Here is a 22,640-nt window from a genome sequence, read left to right as displayed (position 1 = left end):
TTTCTGTCTGGAATTCACCTGTTTTCTGAGTGTTGCTCTTAATTTTCTGTCCTGAATATAAAATGACTTCTAACTTTCTTGTAGGCTCTGACAGGCGACGTATTCATAGAATCATAAAATGATAGAGAGAGGGCCTTTTCGGTGGTGGCCCCTCGACTCTGGAACTCACTCCCTAAAGACATCAGACAGGCTCCAACTCTGGAAGTCTTCAGGAGGAGCTTGAAGACGTGGCTGTTCCAGTGTGCCTTCCCGGAATAATGATCTCATAGCACTTTGTCCTCCAAAGCACTTTACATTTCTGCTCATATGCCCTTCCACAAACACCACTATCACCTTTTTGTCCATGTCCCAGCATTACTTCCCATTTTAACCTTACATTTGGCCTTCCCACTGTTTTTAATTGTGTGTGGTCTTATTGATAATGTTGTATATTTTATTGTCTATGTTTTTTTTTTAGTTGCTTGTATTGTTGTGTTTGGGCTCGGCCTCATGTAACCCGCACTGAGTCCCTTGGGGAGATGGTAGTGGGGTACAAATAAAGTGTTGTTGTTGTTGTTGTTGTTGTTGTTATTTATTTATTTATTTATTTATTTCTGCATTTGTAGACCGCCGTTCTCAGCCCTAGGGCGACTCACGGCAGTGTACAACATATAAAAACAAATTACAATATAAGCAATATCACAGACAACAATAACAACATCACAGTCAATAATACAATTACACTAAATCATTCGCGACGTCTCATCATAGAATCACAATCCAATCTCGTTATCCATGTTCCGTTCCAATCGTCATTGCCAATTGTTGTAGCACTAGTCAAACGCCTTCTCACACAACCACGTCTTTAGCCTCTTGCGGAATGTTATCAGGGAGGGCGCCTGTCTGATGTCTACAGGGAGAGTGTTCCACAGCCGGGGGGGCCACCACTAATAATATTATTATTATTAGAGTTGGAAGAGACCTCGTAGGCCATCCAGTCCAACTCCCTGCCAAGAAGGAGGTAAATTGCATTCAAAGCACCCCTGACAGATGGCCATCCAGCCTCTGTTTAAAAGCTTCCAAAGAAGGAACCTCCACCACACTCTGGAGCAGGAAATTCTTCTCTCTGAGTTGTTGTAGGTTTTTCCGGGCTATATGGCCATGTTCTGGAGGCAATTTTTCTCCTGACGTTTCGCCTGCATCTATGGCAAGCATCCTCAGAGGTAGTGAGGTCTGTTGGAAGTAGGAAAAATGGGTTTATATATCTGTGGAATGACCAGGGTGAGACAAAGGACTTTTGTTTGCTGGGGCTAGATGTGAATGTTTCAGCTGATCACCTTGATTAGCATTCAATGGCTTGGAAGTGCCTGGGGGGAATCTTTTGTTGAGGGTGATTTCATGTGCCTGTTTGTTTCCCCTCTGTTGTTTTGCTGTTGTAATTTTTGAGTTTTTTAATGCTGGTAGCCAGATTCTGTTCATTTTCATGGTTTCTTCCTTTCTGTTCTTCTCTCTCTTTAAAATTACGTTGCTTCTATAAGATCTATCAAACTCAAACTTAGTCATTTGCTGTTGTTATGATTATGATTTTGCAAAAAGCCCTTAAACTAGGGAACTTTCAAAGTGAACTTGAAGGTACTGAACAAAAAAAAAGAAGGTTGCGTCACTCTTTTAATATTTTTCACCTCCACGCCTCTATGGTCCCCTCTAGGAGGCAGTTTCAAGCCCCTCCCCTTTGGTGACGTCACGGCTCCGCCCCGGCCGAACCTCTGGATCCTGGAGGAAGAGGTCCTTCCCGATGTGGCGGGGAGAGGGCGTGGCCTGGGGCGGAGGGGGCGTGGCCTCCGGCATTGACTTGCCTGCGCGCTCTCTCCCTTTCTCTCTCTCTCTCTCTCTCTCTGGGGCCTTCCTCCTCCTCCTCCTCTTCTTCTCCTCCCCAGCTCAGCTCAGGCCAGGCTCCGCGTCCCTCGCCTCCGCCATGCCCAACATCGTGCTTTTCAGCGGCAGCTCGCACCAGGACCTCTCCCAGCGCGTGGCAGACCGGCTGGGGCTGGATCTGGGCAAAGTCGTGACCAAGAAGTTCAGCAACCAGGAGACCAGGTGAGGAGGAGGCAGGGCAAGCCGAGCAGGAGCCTCCAAACCCCCTCCCCTCTCCCTCTCTCTCCCCTAAAGGAGGGTTTTTTTAGGGAAGGCCACGTGACCCTCCAGGAGGGCACCCCTCGATACTGCATTTTGATACCACTTTAAATGCCGTGGCTCAATGTTAAGAGATCCTGGGACTCAAAAGAGGAGGGGGGTGGGTGGCTTGTAAAACTACAACTCCCATGTTTCAATTGCATTCAGCCTTTGTAGTAGTTAAAGTGGTGTGGTGGAGGCTCCTTCTTTAGAGGCTTTTAAACAGAGGCAGGATGGCCATCTGTTGGGAGTGCTTTGAATGCAGTTTTCCTGCTTCTTGGCAGAGGGTTGGACTGGATGGCCCATGAGGTCTCTTCCAACTCTAGGATTCTATGGTGTCAAACTGTACCAATTCTACAGTGTAGATGCACCCTTGGAAAGTAAGTGTGATTGGCTCTACACCTGGCATGGGCAAACTTGGGCCCTCCAAGTGTTTTGGACTTCAACTCCCACAATTCCTAACTGCCTCAGGCCCTTTCCTTTTCCAGCTAAGCGGCTGAGGGGGAAAAGGAAGGGGCCTGAGGCAGTTAGGAATTGTGGGAGTTGCAGTCCAAAACACTTGGAGGGCCCAAGTTTGCCCATACCTGCTCTATACTGTAAACATGAATGCAGCTTGACACCACTTTAACTGCATTCCTCAAAGATATGGGCTCCTGGGATTTGTAGTTTGGTGAGACATCATTCCTGTACAGAGAGAGCGATTATTATTGTTATTGCTATTATTATTGTTATTATTATTATTGTTGTTATTATTATTATTATTATTTGAAACGCAACAAGATGAGTACACTTCCCAAGTATCTAGGAGTATGTTATGTATTTATTTATTTTATTTACCACATGTTTATCCCACCTTTCTCAGCCCGAAGGCAACTCTTGTATCAGTGAATAATGCATGCAGATACCAGTAGGGTGGCCTTTTGCAGATGGTAATTTTGTCAACGCCGATTGTGTTTAAGTGCAGGCCCAGGTCTTTAGGCACTGCACCCAGTATGCCAATCACCACTAGAACCACCTTGACTCATATTATTATTATTATTATTATTATTGACACAAAAGCACAGTTGTCACAGCAAACGAGGTCTATATGCTGGATTTTGTATCACAAAAGCACAAGTCGGACACTTCCCAAGCGTCTAGGACTGTGTGATGTATTTTTGAATGATGCGCGCAGATCCAAGTAAGGTGGCCATTATTATTATTTCTATTATTGGAAGTGCAACAAGATTAGTACATAGCAAACAAGATCACTCTGCTGGCTGTTGTATTGGATCACACTTATTATTATTATTATTATTGTATGCCGCTTATTCTCTCTTAAGAGAAACTCAAAGCAGCCGACAGCCCTAAAAGCAATACAATATAAAACTTAGGAAAATTGAGTGCTAAAATAGAATTAAACCAGGCATGATTTAAAAACAAATTTAGAACCAACTTTGAGTGAACAACACTCAAAAACAGGGGAACTCCAGACAAGAAGCAATCAGGGACAGCTAATCACCTTTCAACAAAGGATTCCCCCAGGCAGTAAGAAGCCACACCTTGAAACTGCTAGGCCATTAAATGCTAATCAAGGTGGCCAATTGAAACATTCACATTTACCTCCAACAGATGGTTCTTTCTCCCACCCTGGACATTCAGCAGATATGTAAACTCTTTTTTCCTAGTTTCCAGCAGGACTCACAACCTCTTAGGATACCTGCCATAGATGCAGGTGAAACGTCAGGAGAGAGTGCTTCTGGAACATAGTCATACAGCCTGGAAAACTTACAACAACCAATCTTAGAGTCTTTAAAAATCTATTTAAAATACATAAAACTCTCCTTGTTGGGAAACAAAACCCTGACAACTCCCCAGATTCCTTATTATTGATCCATGACAACAAAAGTGGTCTTAAACAGCGTTTATTCTACAATAGAGAACTCTTGGTGGCAAGTGTGTTGGTTGCTGTTGTGTATGTATTTTCAATTTGTTTCTGACTTTAGTGGCAAGATTAATTCAGAAGGGTTTTGCCTTTCTCTTCCTACTGAGGCTGAGAGTGTGTCCCTCCTTTTGAGCCAACTGCTGCCTTCTCTGTATACTCCCTCCTGCAAAGGACAGTCCCCTGTGTGTGTAAAAGTGTGTGTGCAAAGGGAGCATGAGGTGCAGGGAAAAGTTTCCCTCTGTAGCTGCAATTATTTTTTCCTGTTTGTGTGATAAGATAGTTAAAACCACCAAACAGTCAGGAATTCTTGCCTGGATGTTCAGCAAGTACAGGCTGCTTTTATAAACCTGCATAAAAAGCTTTATTCGGAATCCCAAAATCGAGTGGCTGAGACAGTAACACCTTTGCTTTCTGATGACTTGATAGATACAAACTTTGCTTCAGGCACAAAATTATTCAAGATATTGCATATTAGATTGCCTTCAGGCTATGTTTATAAGGTGTATATGAAACATACATGAAGCACGTGTTTAAATCTGGGTCACATCTCCAAGGTATCTCATTGCATAAACTATTTTGTATGTACCATATAACCCATGTATAACTGCAAACCTTATATTTTGACTATACTTGGACAGGATACTTACTATAGACTAGAACTAAAGGACCTAGAAAGGCTCACCAACACTTCTGGAGAAAGGTGTGTGTGTGTATTTATATATTTGGAGCATCGGTAACCATGGATATTGAATCCAGGGATAAAGGAGTTGTACTATATCTCTAAAACCTTGGTTTTGTCAATTAGCCAAAACCTAGAATAATTGGAGCCCCAGTGGCACAGTGGGTTAAACTGCTGATCTGCTGAACTGACTGAAAGGTCAGCAGTTCAGATCTGTGGAGTGGGGTGGGCTCCTGCTGTTAGCCCCAGCTTCTGCCAACCTAGCAGTTTGAAAAGATGTAAATATGAGTAGATCAATAGGTACCGCTCTGGCAGGAAGGTAACAGCATTCCATGCAGTCATGCCAGCCATATGACCTTGGAGGCATCTACGGACAATGCCGGCTCTTCGCCTTAGAAATGGAGTTGAGCACCACCCCCAAGAGTCAGACATGATTAGACTTACTGTCAAGGGAAAATCTTTATTAGAATAATTGGTTCGATCACCAGGAGACCTGGATTCAGATTCCTACATAGCTCTAGAAATCCACTGCATGATGTTAGACACCTCTCAGCCTTAAGAAAAGACAGTGACCGACTTCCTCAAAATAATTTATGTCAAGAAAACCTTGAGACAAGGTCACCATAAGTCAGGCTTGACTTGAAGGCACAAGAGAATAACATGATCGTGAAGGTGATTTACTCGAAGCGAGGTCCATACTTTGCACCTTTGGTGTCCTGAAACTCTGAATTTTCCCCAAACATGGAAACCTGACTGCATAATTTGTGATGAGTTAACAACACCTTTGTGTTCATTTCTGGTTGTCATTCATTGCAGAGCCTCCAAATATCTTTGTCCGTGAACCCTCTGAAAGCTCTATTATGCCATTTCCCCAACACTTGAAAAGAATCATATTTTGCAGTTGTAGAAAATGTCAGCTGGATCTTTGTTCAGCTTATGATCATTTTGTGAGTTTGGATAAGATAGGAGTGTGCATTTTTACAGGTTCTGGGAGCATCCCTTTCCACCTGCCAGGCTGCACTGGCACATTTTGGCATGCCTGAATTGATGCTGGCTAGGATTATAGGATACGGAAGGGGAAAAGGAATCAAGCGTTTCCTTTGGCTTGATGTTACTACAAAGCTTCACGGTCTGATCTTTCTTAGGAACTCTTGTTAAACTACTCTATTTTTTATAATTCATCTCCAAGACCTAAGGAAAAAGACATTCCTGTATATTTGTAAAATCACAAAGGACACCCTTCTGTACTTGAGGCAAGCCAGATCATACAAGCAGGAACATTTCCAGTGCTGTACATAGGAAGAAAAATGTTATTAAAAACGACATTCAAGAAAACATCCTTTTGGGCTGCCATTTTGGCTTTTATTTTTCTTGGATTTTGGGGAAAGTTTGGGTGGTAGGAAACAAATTATTGGATTTTCAGACAGTTTTGGTGACCATGGACAATTTTTTTTTGGGGGGGGGGAGCTACCCCTCAGTAAAATGTGACTTCAGGAGTCACATTTAAGAATCCCTAAACTTTGGGTGCAGCCCATGAATTGTATCTTTAGAGCTGGGATTAATTACCTTTAACCATTCATATGTTTTGTTTTTCGGCTCCCATTTTTCTATTTGTTGAGGGATTCTGGAAGCTGAAATCCAAAACAACAGGAAACCGGATATATTCTTCATGTCAGCGTAGATGTCTTGCCTGTCACTTGACTCTGCTGGCTAGGTTTGATGTGTGTTGCCATTCAGTAACATCTCTTAACCCTGAATGCATTAAAAACAAATATAATCTCACAAACAATCAGAAATATGAAGAAAAGTGAGCAATTGGTGATCATGTGAACAATGTGAAATCTATGGAGGATTTCTAAGGTAAAGGTAAATGTTTTCCCCTGGCATTAAGTCCAGTTGTGTCCGACTCTGGGGGTTGGTGCTCATCTCCATTTCTAAGCCAAAGAGCTGGTGTTGTCCATAGATATCTCCAAGGTCATGTAGCCAGCATGACTGCATGGAGTGCCGTTACCTTCCTATCGGAGCGGTACCTATTGATCTACTCACATTTGCATGTTTTCGAACTGCTAGGTTGACAGAAGCTGGGGCTAACAGCGGAAACTCACGCTGCTCCCCGGATTTGAGCCTGCAACCTTTCAGTCAACAAGTTTAACAGCTCAGCGGTTAACCCACTGCACCACCAGGATTTCCATATAGGTTCATATCCTTCCAGTTTTTCCCTTGCTTTTAATGCTAAGAGAACACCATGAATGCACAGGAAAATGAACTTATAAAATGATTTTGTTGTTCTGGATTGTTTTTACATAGGTAACCTTGATATTGGAGGCACTTGCATTTCTGAATTTAGTCATACTTGTTCAGAAGTAAGGCCTGTTGATTTCAAGTCTGTGTGCTTAGCCTTTCAGCTTTCAGCTATCCTAGATTGACTTGGAGGGCAATAGCACTATTATTTGTATCTGCTTCCTCTAATTTTCTAGCATGTGACCTTCCTGGGAGCTTAGAATATGCACTCTGTGTACTAATCGCCTCCGCTTCACATGTGTAATCAAAAGGAGCTTATTACTATGTTTCCCGAAACATAAAACTCACCAGTGAAAGTGACTCCAATTGTTAAGACAGTGGTTGCAAAAACCAACCAAGAACAGGTTAGGACAAAAATTGCAATAATTGATGTAAAGCATACTAGAGCACTCTGGTTTTTTAATTAGTTTATAAGGACGGTTTCTCTGTTCTATTCAGGCAGCTAGTTCTTCCTCTCAAAATCTCAATCCTGTTTGCCATTAAATCACAGCTGGAAAGAGATCCCAAGGGCCATCCAGTCCAACCCCAAAGCACCCCCGACAGATGGCCATCCACCCACTGCTTAAAAATCTCTAAAGAAAGAGACTCTGGCACACTCTGAGGCACCATCTTCCAATGCCAAACAGTAATTATTGATGTCAGGAAGTTTTTCATAATGTTTAGATGGAATCTTTCCCCCCCCCCTGCAATTTGAATCCACTGCTCTGTGGCCATCAGAGCAGCAGAAAACAAGTTTGCCCACTCTTCAGTGTGACATCTTTTCAAATCAGAGTTTCTCAAACTGTGCTGCTCTTGGTATTTTGGACTTCATCTCCCACTATTTTTAACATCTGGTAAGCTGGCAGGGATTTCTGAGAGCTGAAGTCCAAAACACCTGGAGCAGCACAGTTTGAGAAACACTTTCAGATATTTAAACCTGGCTTTCATGTCCCCTCTCAGCCTTCTTTTCTTCAAGCTAAACATAACCATCTCCCTCATTTATTCCTCAGAGGACTTGGTTTCCAAACCTTTGATCATTTTGGCTGCCCTTCTCTGGACACTTGTCAGTATCTTTCTTGAATTGTGGTGCCCAGAGCTGGACACCGTTTTATTCCAGGTGAGGTCTGACCAAAGCAGAATAGAGTGGGACTATGGCATCCCTTGATCCAACATAATACTCCTATTGGTGCAGACTAGATTAACACTGACTTTTTAGCTGCTGCATCACACTGTTGAATCATATTCAGCTTGCAGTCTACTAAGATTCCTAGATCCCTTTCACACACATTGTTCTCAAACCAGATGTCACATAGCTTATATCTGTGCCTTTTTATTGCTATATGACTTGATGACGTTTCTTTTTTCTGATTGGCTGTTTAACAAAAATATTTACTCACCATTATATAAAACAAGTTTATGTGCTGCTTATGGCACATGTTATAGGTTCTAACACACTTGGCTGGTTATCTGCAAAAGCAGCATCCCATGCTTGCTAGTCTTTTATTTTTAATGGGCTAATTCCAAAGTTATGGGATCAAGCATTAGGTCAGTGGAGTTTTCCATCCCTCTGCTTGCAATCTTTCAGATTTTCAGTGGTAAATTTCCTTGCCCTGTGGAAAACATCAGGAAGCTACAAGGGTATTCATTTTGCCTCTGGCAGAAGAGGACTTTAGACTCTGTGGGGTAGATTAAGCTGAGAGATAATAATTTAGTGAGTACTTGATATAGTTTCCATACCCAAAAATGTTATCCCATAGCTCTGCAATACCTCTTTCAATCACTACTTCCCAGTTTTTCTTCTGCCGCCAAAACTGTTTAGCACTCCCAATTTACTTAAATATTTCCATCACCTTGAAAAATATTTGACTCAGATTACTTTAATCTGACTCCACATCAACATTTTATATTGAATCATCCCTCCTATGCCCTGAGTTTTTGCTTTTGTTGTGCATCCATATTTTATATGCTTTTAGTTCATTGGTCTGTTCATCTAATATAATCATATACTAATTAAGACTTGCTGCAATGGTAAAATAGTTGCTTTAGGGAATGGCGTAATTTCTGTTGGTATCCAACCCTTCTTTGAAAGAGATCACAGTGATTCTTTTTGGCCTAACAATACTGTGGTATAGGTTAGTCTTGAGAGATAGTAACTTAGTGAATACTTAGTGAGGTGTCCCTGGTGGTGCAATGAGTTAAACCCTTGTGCCGGCAGGACTGCTGACTGAAAGGTCGATGGTTCGAATCTGGGGAGCACGGGGAGTTCCTGTATGTCAGCTCCAGCTTCTCATGCGGGGACATGAGAGAAGGTTCCCACAGGATAGTAAAACATCCAGGCATTCCCTGGGCAACATCCTTGCAGACTGCCAATTCTCTCACACCTGAAGCAACTTGCAGTTTCTCAAGTTGCTCCTAACAAGAAAAAAGTGAGTACTTGATATAGTTCCATATCCAAACACTTTAGCGGTTTTGCTGGTTTAACATTGTTTGTTTGGTCAGTCCAGAGGAAATACTTGACCGATGAATAAAAATTGAAACACTGCTGGTAGATTATTATGATGGCTGCAGTTTTATCTTTGGTTATTTCACAGGTTGCAAACATGTTTTCTTTATTCCCAGATGCACAGATGTAGTGGTGCATATACTAATAGATGTTTTCATATTGCCTTTCAAAAGCCATGTCTGTGTTTATTGCGATGGGTGTAAGAGAGAAAGTGACAGAAATAATATTAGATTACAGTCTTAAATTATGGGTGGAAAAATCAATACTTGAGTAGTTCAAAGAAAATTAGCCTCTTTTATGATTAATTTTTTTTATTTAGATACATTAAAACAAAACCTGCATGCAAACATACAAAAATAAAACATCATCACCAATAAAAGATTAAAAATAATTTTTTGAATGATACTACTACATCTTAAAGATCAAAATAACCAATAACTACAAACTACAAATAATCTATGCTATCTAATCTAAGGGCTTTGCATTCTCACTGGCTTTTTGGACTAGAAATGTGTTATTATGTGAGACACGTATCAATCGTCTCTTTTATTAAATGGGTGTAGATAACAGAATATAACCTCCAAATAGAGAATATGAAATTAGCCTCTTTCCTGTAGTAAGCAAGTTAGGAACTTTACGATCTCATTTAACATCATTACCGCAGCTTCCCTGGCTGCGTTTGTTCAGCTATTGTTGAAGCACCGTTTGTAGAGTTTGCAATGTGGGTTCAATGTGATGCAGTAATAGAAGTGAACAATTAACTATATGGCTCAATATTAAAATTCTGGTAATCTCCCAGGAAAATCCAAAGCCCTTTCACACAAGCCTGGTGGCGACATTGATAAGCCTTGCTCCGAGGGTCAACAAACCCTTGTTCTCTTGGACCAGCTTAGGGGGCAAGCTCCAGAGTCAATAGCCTGGCCGGCCCTTTTAAGTTGGTCTCTCCCCAAACTGCATGCAGACTGTTTATATGCAAGCATGCTAATACAACCCTTAACAAATCCACTGCTGTGGCATGTGGAGGCAGTTTTAAAAGGGCAGGGGTGTTGAGGTGAGCGTGTATTGTTTCAGTGGGAAATCTTAACATAATTTCTCATGTGGCACATTTTTTAAAAATATGCACAGTAAAGTCCTTATATATTGCTTTGTAAATATTAATAAATTATGTTCTATAGTTGGCCCACGCATTAGGTCACAAATCTGTTTCTGGACACTCCATGTCATATAGTATTGTGTGGAATCTGGTACCTGTTTTTTTTATTACATACTGTATTTATGAATTTAGCACCAAAACATAGCAATGTATTGAAACAGCTGTGGATCCGGGTGGGAGGCAGACTGCATTGGATAATACAGAACGTTGGATGAGTGAAGGTTGGATAAGTAAGACTCTACTGTACTTGAAATAAACAGTATTTTGGCCTTCTCAATGTATACCATGGTAAAATGCACGGGGGTGGGGTTGTGGGGGATAGCAGTAACTAAAGAAGTCTTTCCCCTTCTACCAGGGGTCTAGAGAGGACACTTTTCTAGGTCCTTCTCCGCAATATTGTGAGTTCAAAGCATTTCATGCATAACTGAATCTTTTTAACAAGCTCACATAATTAGCAGATCTTCTGTACTGATATTCCTTCATAAAAATGTATACATATATTCTCAGGGTTTAGGACCATCACGGAAATGAAAACCATACATTTTTAAAAAATATATATTTTTAACCTGAAAGAATACCTCTTTAGGAATTACTTGGTTCTTCAGCTCAACTTGTGGTTGTCTTCCACTGAAAGTTGAACATAGATTTGCACTGAAGGAATCAAAGATTTGTAGAGAGAACATTTTAATCAAATCTGCAAAAGTCAAAATCCGCAATTATGAAGGGCAAACTGACTACAGGAGTGGGAATCTTATGGTCCTCTAGGTTAATATTTGGATTATAGTTCCCAACACTCACTTGCATGCCAACTGCACCCATTTTGGTGAAGTCTAGACGTGGCCACAGTGGGATATCTTTTGGTTAAATTAAGATTGGGCTACAGTGAATGTTTACGTGGCTGATTTTGAGGAGTTCTCAAAAGCCTCTGTTAGCTTAGAAAGTAGTGGTTAGGAACATGTCTGTGCAAGTATTTAATATCCATGTAGAAAATATGTCATGTTTATGCTTCCAAGCACAGTCCAAAGTGATGGGGGTTATCTGTATATTTTATGTTGGCTTCAGAATATCTTGAAAACCACTTCTTATATAGGTAAAGGTTTCCCCTGACATTGAGTCTAGTCATGTCCAACTCTAGGGGTTGGTGCCCATCTCCATTTCTAAGCCGAAGAGCCAGCGTGTCCATAGACATGTCCAAGGTCATGTGGCCAGCATGACTGCATGGAGTGCTGTTAACTTCCCGCAGAAGCGGTACCTATCGATCTACTCATATTTGCATATTTTTGAACTGCTAGGTTGGCAGAAGCTGGGCCTAACAGCAGGAGCTCATCCCGAGCTGCCAACCTTTCAGTCATCAAGTTGAGCAGCTCAGTGGTTTAACCTGTTGCACTACCAGGCGGTCTCTTATATAAATGTGTCTAAACCCAAATGTGTCGTGGAGAGACCTTATTTACATCCCCTATAGGTGAATGTAAAGTTTTGTGGGTTTACATCCTAGTGGTTGAACATTTACTCATAATTTGTTCATCTGAACCTCTCTTTCTCTAGTTGTGAGATCCTGTAACTTTGTTCAAGTTATTATGCAATCATGTCCTACTTACAAAGTTAACGATTTTAAAATGCTTTATTATTAACTTTGATATTTTAAGATGACTTTGATTATATGCCCTGCTACCCTGGCTCTTGTGGGTTTTATTAGTTTAATTATTGTTAAGGTATTCTCTGAAGGTTGTTGCCCTCTTTGAACATAGCTGTTTGTTTATTTTGGACAGCTATGTTACAAACATGGGAATTAATGCTTTTAATTAACTTCCCCATGATACCTGTTGAGTATCCCTTATCTAGAAATCTGAAATCATCCAAAATTTGTGAAAGTATGTCTGTAATTGTGACATATTTGCATTCTGATGGTCCACTGTATACAAATGGTGATTTATGTGCAAAATTATTTAAAAATATTGTAAATTGTATAAATATTGTATAAAATTACTCTCCGGCAATGTTTATAAAGTGTATATAAATAAATGTTGTGTTTAGAATTGGGTCCAGACTTCCAAGATAACCCCATAATGTGCATATATGGCAAATACAGGTATCTCAAAATCAAACAATTCTGGTTCCAAGAATTCCAGATAAGAGATACTCAGCTTAAATTGTATATTTTCCATACTACTTTCACTTGCTCTTCTTCTGTCCATTTTCCAATGATTTTGTTCTGTTTGCTTTCTTTCTTCTTCTTTTCCACTCTCAATACCTGTTCTAATAACTACATGTATTTCTGCCACATCTTCCATTTGAACTTGACTTGAGGAAATAAACCTGTACAGAAGATAAGCTGAGATGAGGTGTGCCATATAGCCAGGCGAGCAGTCTGTTGTCTTGAGTTCACAATTTAAAACAACACATGCAGTTAAAGGGAAAAGCCAGCAGTTCTCTTCCTTAGTAACCTCCTCAGTCTAACAGAAAGCAAGGTCACGTATAAGTCATGGCTGGCTGGATTTTCTACTTTCAACAGCTAAGTGGCAATTACGGTACATTCAATTATGGTGCAATGTTAAATATGAAAGCTGGATATTCTTATGGCACAGGAGAAAACACTCTGTCATTTTTCGATTTGATTTGAAAAATGACAGAGTGTTTTCTCCTGTGCCATAAGAATATCCAGCTTCCAGCCTTCTAGCTCAAGCAGTATTCCTGCAGCTGTATGTCTTCTTTTGTTGAGCCAAAGGAATACTTACCAGTAGCCTAACCCAACACCCAACTGCCCCCAAGTAGGAGCACTTAGCGAATGGTTCTGGTGTACGCTAGACATACATAGGATCAGACCACAGGTCAAACCCTTCTCTCATAGTACAAAGTCAATTAACATTGGAGTTTGCATTTTGAAAAGTCATTGTGTTGTACGTCACTTCATTTGCTATGTTCTGAGAGTCCTGATAAATTGCATAAAACAAATACAGATGTCCTAATGGGAGAAGATCTCTTTTGATTGCCCTTGCACCTGTCTCGTGACCTTGTTTAAACTTGGGGGATGGAGGAGAACTTTGATGGTTAATTAGTAATTTTGCCCTTGATATGCAACTGGAATAAAATGTTGTAACTGTATAACTGATGCAAGCTCTTGGATTAATCGGGCAATAGTTTAAGCTCTTTTAAAATCATTGACTTGTAGTAAAAACAAACAAACATGGGTTTAAGATTCATTTTGGGTCTTGTTCACTTAATTGTGCCTGAATTGTAAAAAGTGAACCAGTCTTGTATGTTCTGCCAAACCCACTTTATACATTTGTACTCGTGAAGAAAATGGAACAATTATGGATGTGACAATCAAGTTTAGTATATTGGCTCGGTGATCAGGGCCACAATTCATTGTTCAATGCGTACTTTATTGCAAATGTATCTGTGCTATAATGTGTGGAATACATCAAATAGACCATGAGGCAAGAGGAATAAAGGTACTTAGAATTGGATTAAGTAGTTTTCTGAAAAATAACAAATGTTTAATACCATATTTTCTGGCGTATAAGATGACTGGCCGTATAAGACAACTGCCAACTTTTCCAGTTAGAATATAGAGTTTGGGATATACTCACCGTATAAGACTACCCCTGTTCCAATGCACACCAATTTTTTTTAAAGTATCAGATTCGATTTCAATATGGTAATTTTCCTATTACTTACCTCCTTCTCTGCCTCTCAGATCTTGCACATGTGCACCTGCACTGCTTCACTACAATCCTCGGGAGTGAGATCTGAGAGGCAGAGAAGGAGGGATGGTAATAGGATACAAAGGCGGGCCAGACGGGTGAAAGAGGCCTGTTTTTCTGGGCACAGTGCCGTACTAACTCTCTTTTCCATACCCTGGGCGTCTCGGACTCCTGCAGCTTGCTCCACCCTTCACTTACAATTTCCTGGTTAGGCGTCCCCTCACCTCGTCATCAGGACCACGTAAAGTCACTAGTGGATTTTCTTCTACCATGCTTTTACAGCGCCGCCCTTGCTGCTTTCATGTGGTCGCTGCATATGGCGGGGGTTGTGGCCACAGCCGTTTTTGAGCTCCCTCCACCATATGTGCCAACTGCAGATTCTCCAGTCCAGCTTGGAAGTTTTAGCACCCACCCGGTATATAAGATGACTCCCAAGTTTTGAGAAGATTTGGGTTAAAAAGTAGTCTTATTTGCCATAAAATACAGTAATCATTTGCTCATAACCAGAAACACTGGAGAAGTATACAAAGTGTGTCATCATGTCTGTGAAGTGCGAAGTTCAGATGAGCAACCCATTATCTGGTAAATCCTAATGTTTTTCTATAGTCTTGCACCGCAGCCTTATAACCGTCTTATAATTTATGTTCTTTGCCAATGGTATATGGAAGATAGCCAGATGGCATTGTATAACTTGTGTTATCCAATGCATAGGAGTTCATTTAGTCCCAAAAGATCTTTGTTCATCAGGTCAGAAGTGTTTGTAATTCATTACCATCTCCTTGATCCATACCTTCAAGACTCAACACTAGTAGAACGATACTAGTAGGGTCATAGAATCATAGAGTTGGAAGAGACCTTCTGTGCCATCCAGTCTAACCCCCTGCCAAGAAGCATGAAATATGCATTCAAAGAACAGCTTCAATTCATAGAAATTGCAATTGTCTTTTCAAAACAACGGGGGCATTTGTCAAATGTGGGATTCATGAAGTAGTAGAGTGTTGTCAAAAGAAGTATGTGACTATATAACATTTAAAAGGAGTAGACTAAGAAGGGATATAAGCATCAGAAAGAGTGGGAAGTGCAAAGCTTTTGTTTTTGTTTGTATATGTGTGTGTTGGTTTTGTCTTTGTTTTGTTATTTTAATAGTTATGTTCTTGTAGATAGTATATGGTTGTTTCATTTTTAGGTTTATATATCTAAAATTCACTTGTGTGTTTTGTTTTGTTTTCCCCTTCAAATTACTTTTGGGCACCACATCAAAACGGAAAAGAAAACGTTAGCCTTTAATAGATGTGCAGACAATAACCTCTTGGCTTCTGGAATGAATGTTCTTGTGAAGTCCTTGAAAAGAATGAATTATGTTATTAAACATTTGAAGTAGTTTGGTTAAAGCTAAGTGTTAAGCAGCTCCTCTAAAAGCTTAGCTATTATGCCTCCCTCTTTCTTTCAGTGTTGAGATTGGTGAAAGCGTAAGAGGGGAAGATGTGTACATTATCCAGAGTGGTTGTGGCGAAATCAATGACAACTTGATGGAACTTCTCATCATGATCAATGCTTGCAAGATTGCCTCATCCTCCCGTGTTACTGCAGTAATACCATGTTTTCCGTATGCCAGGCAAGATAAGAAAGATAAGGTAGGTAAAGATTGGTTACGTTTCGTCATCACAACAGAATGATTTTTCTCCTGCATTTTGCCAAATTATGAAATTACTTTAGATCAGTGGTTCTCAACCTGTAGCTCCCCAGATGTTTTGGCCTTCAACTCCCAGAAATCCTAACAGCTGGTAAACTGGCTGGGATTTCTAGGAGTTGTAGGCCAAAACACCTGGGAACCCACAGGTTGAGAACGACTGCTTTAGACTATAACAAACTAGAGTAAGTTAAAGATACACTCCTAAGAATTTTTAGTTAGAAGCACAGTTTTCCTAAAATAAATAGAATTGGCTTTCAAAGAATTTCCCCCTGTAAATGGTTGATCCTTTTTGGTGCAATCATTAATTTCACTGTCTTACCCTGAATCTTTGAATCATAAAGTTTTCCACATTCCAAAACATCCAGAAAGGGTTTTTTTGATTTGCAGACCAATGCAGCTCGATTCTGAAAATATGTTAATGGAAATTGCCCTATGTTTCAGTTCTGAGGCCATACATTTTTCCTTTTTTTATTCTATATGCGAAGGAAAGGAAGCTTTGACAAGAAATGCTTCAGCTCATTTTTTGTGTTTCCAATGCAGCAGTGGCTACTGTTGACACTTTGCATCACCTTCAATGAAACTAACAGGTTTGGATGATCTCAGCCATGCTTGCAAAACCAAAACTTGTTTACCTTCTACTTGTCTCCTTAGTGCAGCTAGGCTGAAGAGGTCACTATGAGCTACACCAGTGGTTCTCAACCTGTGGGTTCCCAGATGTTTTGGCCTACAACTCCTAGAAATCCCAGCCAGTTTATCAGCTGTTAGGATTTCTGGGAGTTGAAGGCCAAAACATTTGGGGACCCACAGGTTGAGAAGCACTGCGCTACACCATAATTTTGAACAATACTGAAGACTTAAAATACAGCATGTTTCAAAATAATGTACCCAATTTCAACACAATATATTTCACGATGGCAACATGCCACAATTACACGTAAAGTAGCGAAGTAGCGAGTACTCAAGGTTTACTAACCATTTCAAGCCAAAAGGAAATCTAAAAAATAGCTCTGCAAATGGAGAATGTGTCATTAGGACTTCTATTGCACATTGCCATGTTGTGGATAAGTGAGGCTAGGAACTGTTTGTGCGCTGGGCATCTAATGGTCATCATTTGAAACTTAAGCCTCACCATTTCAATGGGTAAGGGTTTCTTTCATGGGCAATTTGCGGTTGATGAGAGATAGGAATTTCAAATTGAGTCCATCTTTTTGAAACACCCTGTAATTCTTACATTTCTCCATCACCACCCTAAAAAAAACAAACCACGAGGGAGTTGAGCATATTCTCCTCTCGCTGAAAGGTATCCCTGTATTTAGAGAAAAACATGCAAATCCTATCCCTAAGGACAGTGAGGTTAATTTTTGGCTAAGCTGTTTGATCGCAGGTTGTTTTCAGGGAACAGAAGGAGTGGCAGATTCACCCAATGGGATGAAGCTGGACAGAGTGCTCCCTTAGTCTCCAAAGCAACCACAGAGGGGAAAGGGTTGCTGGCTCCGAGGCAATGCTTTGTTTGCTATGCTCTCTGAACCAAAGTTCCCCCTCCAACAGTTGCTTTGGCTATGGAAGAAAGCTTGGTGCCCTCTAAAGCCACCATGTGTTGGAGAAAGCAGTGTTTGAAACTTAAACGTTTACAGGTACATGAAATAAAATATTGACTCTAAAGCTATTAATACAAGGCGCAAAGGGATTTTTATCTTGGGAAATATATTCCTAGTACACAGCCGCACAAATTTTTTTTCTGTAGAAGTAACCCTTGCTGCCTGATGCTTTTTACTTAGCCAGAACAATAGATGTCCCTGAAAAATAGTCAGTTCTGTTCTGAAATGTGGGGAAGATTTTTCTCTTTCCCTACACTGCCACATAGCCCTTGAAATCGAACATTGCATCTGCTTAGCATTTGGTATAAGAGTAACTATGGTGAGGCAGAAGCTGAGTAAGTATATACTTCAAATGCAATGAGGAAAAAACTTTTTGATACATATGTGAGATGCCAATGTAATACAGAATGCACTAAAAAGCATATTCCTATCTCCAACATATGTATTTATTAAGATCACAGTATTGAAAAGCAATAATGTATATTCATGTCAATGATAGTTTTGTTTCAAATCAACAATAAAAGCATGCCAGTTTCTAGTAAAGCTTTCTCTGCTATATCTTCTATCCTTTGATTATTTAATTCAATCCCTTAATTTTGCCAAGCAACATACTGTATGAAAACTGTTCTTCAGTTGTGTTTCATTATTTGGCTACCACAGTTTTTGCAGATGTCACATAACAGCTAAAGTTTGATACTCTTTCAGGGGATATTCGAATAAATTAATCTTTTGACTGAGTAATTTTTCATTCTGTTTTTGAACTATCATATAATGCAATTTGAAACTATATTATGTGGCCAGTGCAGATTAATATAATGCAGTATGCATTCTATGAGTCTATTATATGAGTCCATACTGTCCAGTATAGATTTGTATAATATATTATTCATTGTATGAGTCTATACTGACCGTATAATGCAGTTTGAAACTGCATTATATGGCAGTGTAGATAGGGCCCAAGATGGTAGGCCAGCTTCTTCTGCAAGGGATCTGCATATGATTTTTTCATGATATCTGGAACCCTTCCCTGAAAATACTGTACAGTACATAGTCAAAATATCCCTCCTGTCTCATTTTCTACTCTGTGAAGCTGAAAGGAAGACTCACATGTTGGAGCACAAACTGTTATTTAGTCTTATTCTTTGTGCTACTGAAGCATATCTTTCTATTGGGAAAGAAGTTGACTCGTTTCTCTGGGGAGAGAAACACAGCCGGGCTTCAGGCACTTCTCTCTGCAGAGGAAAGAGATGGACTCATTCCTTAGTAGACAGAAATTCAGCCACCCTTTTCTTCACAGAGGAAACAGACTCCTTTCTTGATGGAAAGATGTGAAGACTGTATATCAACATACTAAAAATCCCACTTTAAATATTCTTTACTGTGATAAGATGGTAACATTTTGACAGTATGCCCTTATAATCATAGAGTTGGAAGAAACCTCGTAGGCCATCCAGTCCAACCGCCTGTCAAGAAGCAGGAAAATTGCATTCAAAGCACCCCTGACAGATGACCATCCAGCCTCTGTTTATATTAGTATTTTTTAAATGAATATATTCTATTCTTTGAAGTACCATTCACATTCAGGGTGCTAAATAAATTACATAATTAAACTTTAATTTTTTTATTTACATATCTTATTAATTAGAGGCACTGAGGACGTTCTAATCTTCTCCTTAATCCTACAAATCCTGTGCAATATCCTTCTTTCAATACATCAATAAATCTTAATATTTAATGGCTAACCCATTCTGTTTGCAGTACTAAATTTTTCAGTATGCTTAAAAGCAGTCGAATGGGGATTTGGATTAATTGAAAATAATTTTTAAACTTCTCCTGTTCTTGCAGATAAGAGAAGGATTTGCACATTTATTAATTTATTTTTGTTGTGTTTTCCTATATAGGACCAAGGTAGATGGGTAAGTGGTACCTTGCAGCTATCTTGATCACAAATGTACCATGGCTTACAAGTTTCTGGCACACTCCTTTTGATCGCAGCTTCAGTCTCACTGCATGCTATTTAATTACAATTGGGAAAATTATATCTTCATAAAGGAAAACATGATTTTTTTGCTATTACACATAAATTAGTATTTTTGGCAGTGTGACGAATTCTATATTAATATCAGACCTTTTCCAGTGTAAATAAAAAATAGAGTTTCTTTGAATAACTACAACTCCACTAAACTAGGATTGCTATTATTAATATATTGAGTATATAGGTATTGTTTATAGTTTATGTCAAAAAACGTGGTAGACAAATACACAACAAATGCTGAATAAATTTGCGTAAAATTCTTGGGAAAAAATTTGACATTTTTCATAGTGTGGCTTTTTAAATATTCATATCATGAAAAAGAAGATTTATTGTTCATGTTACATAACAGAGTTGTGATTAATAGCTTAATTGCATGCTTAATAACTTTAACATTAAAGTATCATTTGCAAGAAAATAAAATTGTGTCTCGTTAGATATGTATATCGTAAACAATCTGTACTAGTTTTGATTAAGGCATCAAGATGTGATTTCTCGTAGTGCTTTTAGATTGGTCCATTTATTGCCTCCCATATAATGTTTTAGATTGATTTTAACCTAATGTTTTTATTCAATGTGTAATTGTGTTGTTGCCTTTTTTGTTTGTTGCGGCCATGAGTCCTCCCTCGGGAGTTGAGAAGGACGGGATATAAATGTTTGAAATAAATAAATAAATAATATGCATTTTATTAAAAAAAATAAAAATAATCCAAGGTGGTTCATTTGTTAGCCCATTATGTCAGAATATTCCATCTGAGGACTTTGCAGACACTCTTTTGGTTTGGTGTGGTATGTTATGTTATATACTAGTTCTTTGAGATAAGTAATAATCTGGGAGGTGTATGAAATATATGTAGGACTAATTCCCATCAGGACTGTGTTTATGCTGGATAAGTGTGTGTTTTTTTTCACCAGTGTGTTGCAATTATAGACATGTTATTCTTCAGAGTAAATAAGTTGTGTATCAAAGTCTTGAGTGCTTTACCTATACTGTTTGCTCACTGTAGATTTTTTAATATATCTCTGTAAATGTCAGCGTACTAGCATCTTGGAAGGGAGAACTCTTTGATTTGCAGTAAGCTTTAATGACTATTTTTTCTTCCTTGTGGATGTTCAGCTAAGAAATGTAGATGGTGTCTAGCTAAGGAATATGGAACTGAATTCTAGCCAGTCTTCCCGTTATTTTGGTTGTGAAATAGGTAGAGCTTCCCGTGAGCCAAAAGTAGCTTCTTTAACTGTTCCCATTCTAACAGAGACTCTCTCTGTAGTCATCCTGCTGTTGCAGAGTTTCAAAGCAGCATGGATGTTCAGGGAGTGTAAAATCTTGAAATAAATAAGATGGTGCTTTTGCATGGAGTAGCTGCTGGTTCTGTTTTCTGCTCTTGTTGAGATCGGCAGTGTAAGGTGTATGCTGAACTTTGCCTCCTGACTGCTGATGTAACCACATAACTAGTGAGCAGTATGACTGTTCTTTGACTGTCATGTTGCCATGCCATGTTTATTTTTATTTTTACTCAGCAGTATTTCAGACAATGAATTGTGTGGCACTTCAGCTGTATCAATCTGTGCTTGAGAGATTATGCAGTTGTGCTGTGTACACAACCAAAGTCTGGGTGCTTCACCGGTAATGTTTGCTCACTGTCAGAACTGAAAAATTGTATAGAACATTCAGCCCTCCACTTTTGCAGATTTGATTATTCACAGATTTGATTAAAATGTTCTCTAGAAATCTATAGGTCCCCCAGTCCAATTATGTGGCCAATGTCTAGTAGAAGATGATCATAGAATTGTGCTGGAGGACCTAAAGATTCCTGGAGAGGTGTTTTCACAGGTTAAAAAAGAGGGTTTTTACATTTTTATGATTTTTCACTTTTGTCTGAGTCCAGTACTCCTAACCCTAGAGCAGTGGTTCTCAACCTATGCCCCCCCAGGTATTTTGGTCTACCAGCTGATAGGATTTCTGGGAGTTGAAGGCCAAAACATCTGGGAACCCACAGATTGAGAACCACTGCCATAGTGAATGCTGACTAGAGGGCTGACTGTGAAATTAAGGGAAGTTGTAAAGCAGCAATGATGGGTGGATTATGTGGTGTATATCATTTGTAATCATAATTTAGGTAAAACAAGTTGCTTTTTGCTTCCAAATCTGAATATGAACAATCATTCTTTATTTTAAATGTTAAAAGCAGTACAAAACTAATTAGTTAAGATTTCTAATTAATAAACAAGAACAATAGAATTTCTTTATGAAATGAACCCCAAACCACCACTGCTAATGAGAAGTGTTGCAAGCTGAACAGTGATTTCTTCCATAGTCGTCTTCACCAGCCACTTTCGTGATTCTATATAATGTTTTTTTCTGTATGCCTTCTTTTCTCTTCCCTTGCAGTTCCTTTTCTGCCTCTTATCTACAGTTACTCTTCTCTTTCTAGCTGTGAATTTATTCTTCTCATCTCAGAACATATTATTACTTCACAGGATTGGGTTTTGCAAGTGTTTAGGGGTCATATATCTGATCTCTTACATAAAACAGGATTAAATCATCAACAAGTTGACAACTTTGAACATTTGATCCTGATTGCAACCCTTGCATTTTCAAGGAGTTTTAAGTATATTGGTATATTGTTTAACAAACATTCCAGCTCCAAGAACCATTCTTGTAGATGTGTTGTGCATTGTACTGCCAAAACTTGCATTGACCTGAATGTGAAGATATGGAAACTATTTTACTAATCTCAAGTTAGAATTGGGTTCGAGATAAAACCATTTATGCTTATTGAGAAATCTATTGTCACTATTGATCCTAAATTTTAAATGAAATACTAACACATTTAAATGGTCTGAAATGTGGTTGATTTTTCTAAGTCTTTCTACTTCTTAGTATCATTCTGAAAGCAATGCTGCAATTATTTAACAACTGGCT

At 39.3% G+C, this 22,640-nt stretch overlaps 1 protein-coding gene across 2 annotated transcripts in view; it reads left to right on the top strand.

The window, feature by feature from the left end:
- The first annotated feature begins 1,839 nt into the window (after positions 1-1,839).
- Positions 1,840-22,640, top strand: part of PRPS2 (phosphoribosyl pyrophosphate synthetase 2) — a 33,313-nt gene continuing 12,512 nt past the window's right edge. Inside the window, exons 1-3 of one of the 2 annotated variants that reach the window (XM_060769964.2) lie at positions 1,840-2,076; positions 15,845-16,028; positions 19,587-19,601. In XM_060769964.2, the coding sequence (XP_060625947.1) occupies positions 1,955-2,076; positions 15,845-16,028; positions 19,587-19,601 (321 nt within the window). In that variant the 5' untranslated portion in view covers positions 1,840-1,954. The remainder of the gene's footprint in view (positions 2,077-15,844; positions 16,029-19,586; positions 19,602-22,640) is intronic. The other variant, XM_060769965.2, reaches the window with a different exon arrangement.

The sequence above is a fragment of the Anolis sagrei genome, chromosome 3 (genome assembly GCF_037176765.1).
Source record: "Anolis sagrei isolate rAnoSag1 chromosome 3, rAnoSag1.mat, whole genome shotgun sequence".
NCBI classification, from domain to species: Eukaryota; Metazoa; Chordata; class Lepidosauria; order Squamata; family Dactyloidae; genus Anolis; species Anolis sagrei.
This window is presented reverse-complemented; position numbering and strand designations above follow the sequence as displayed.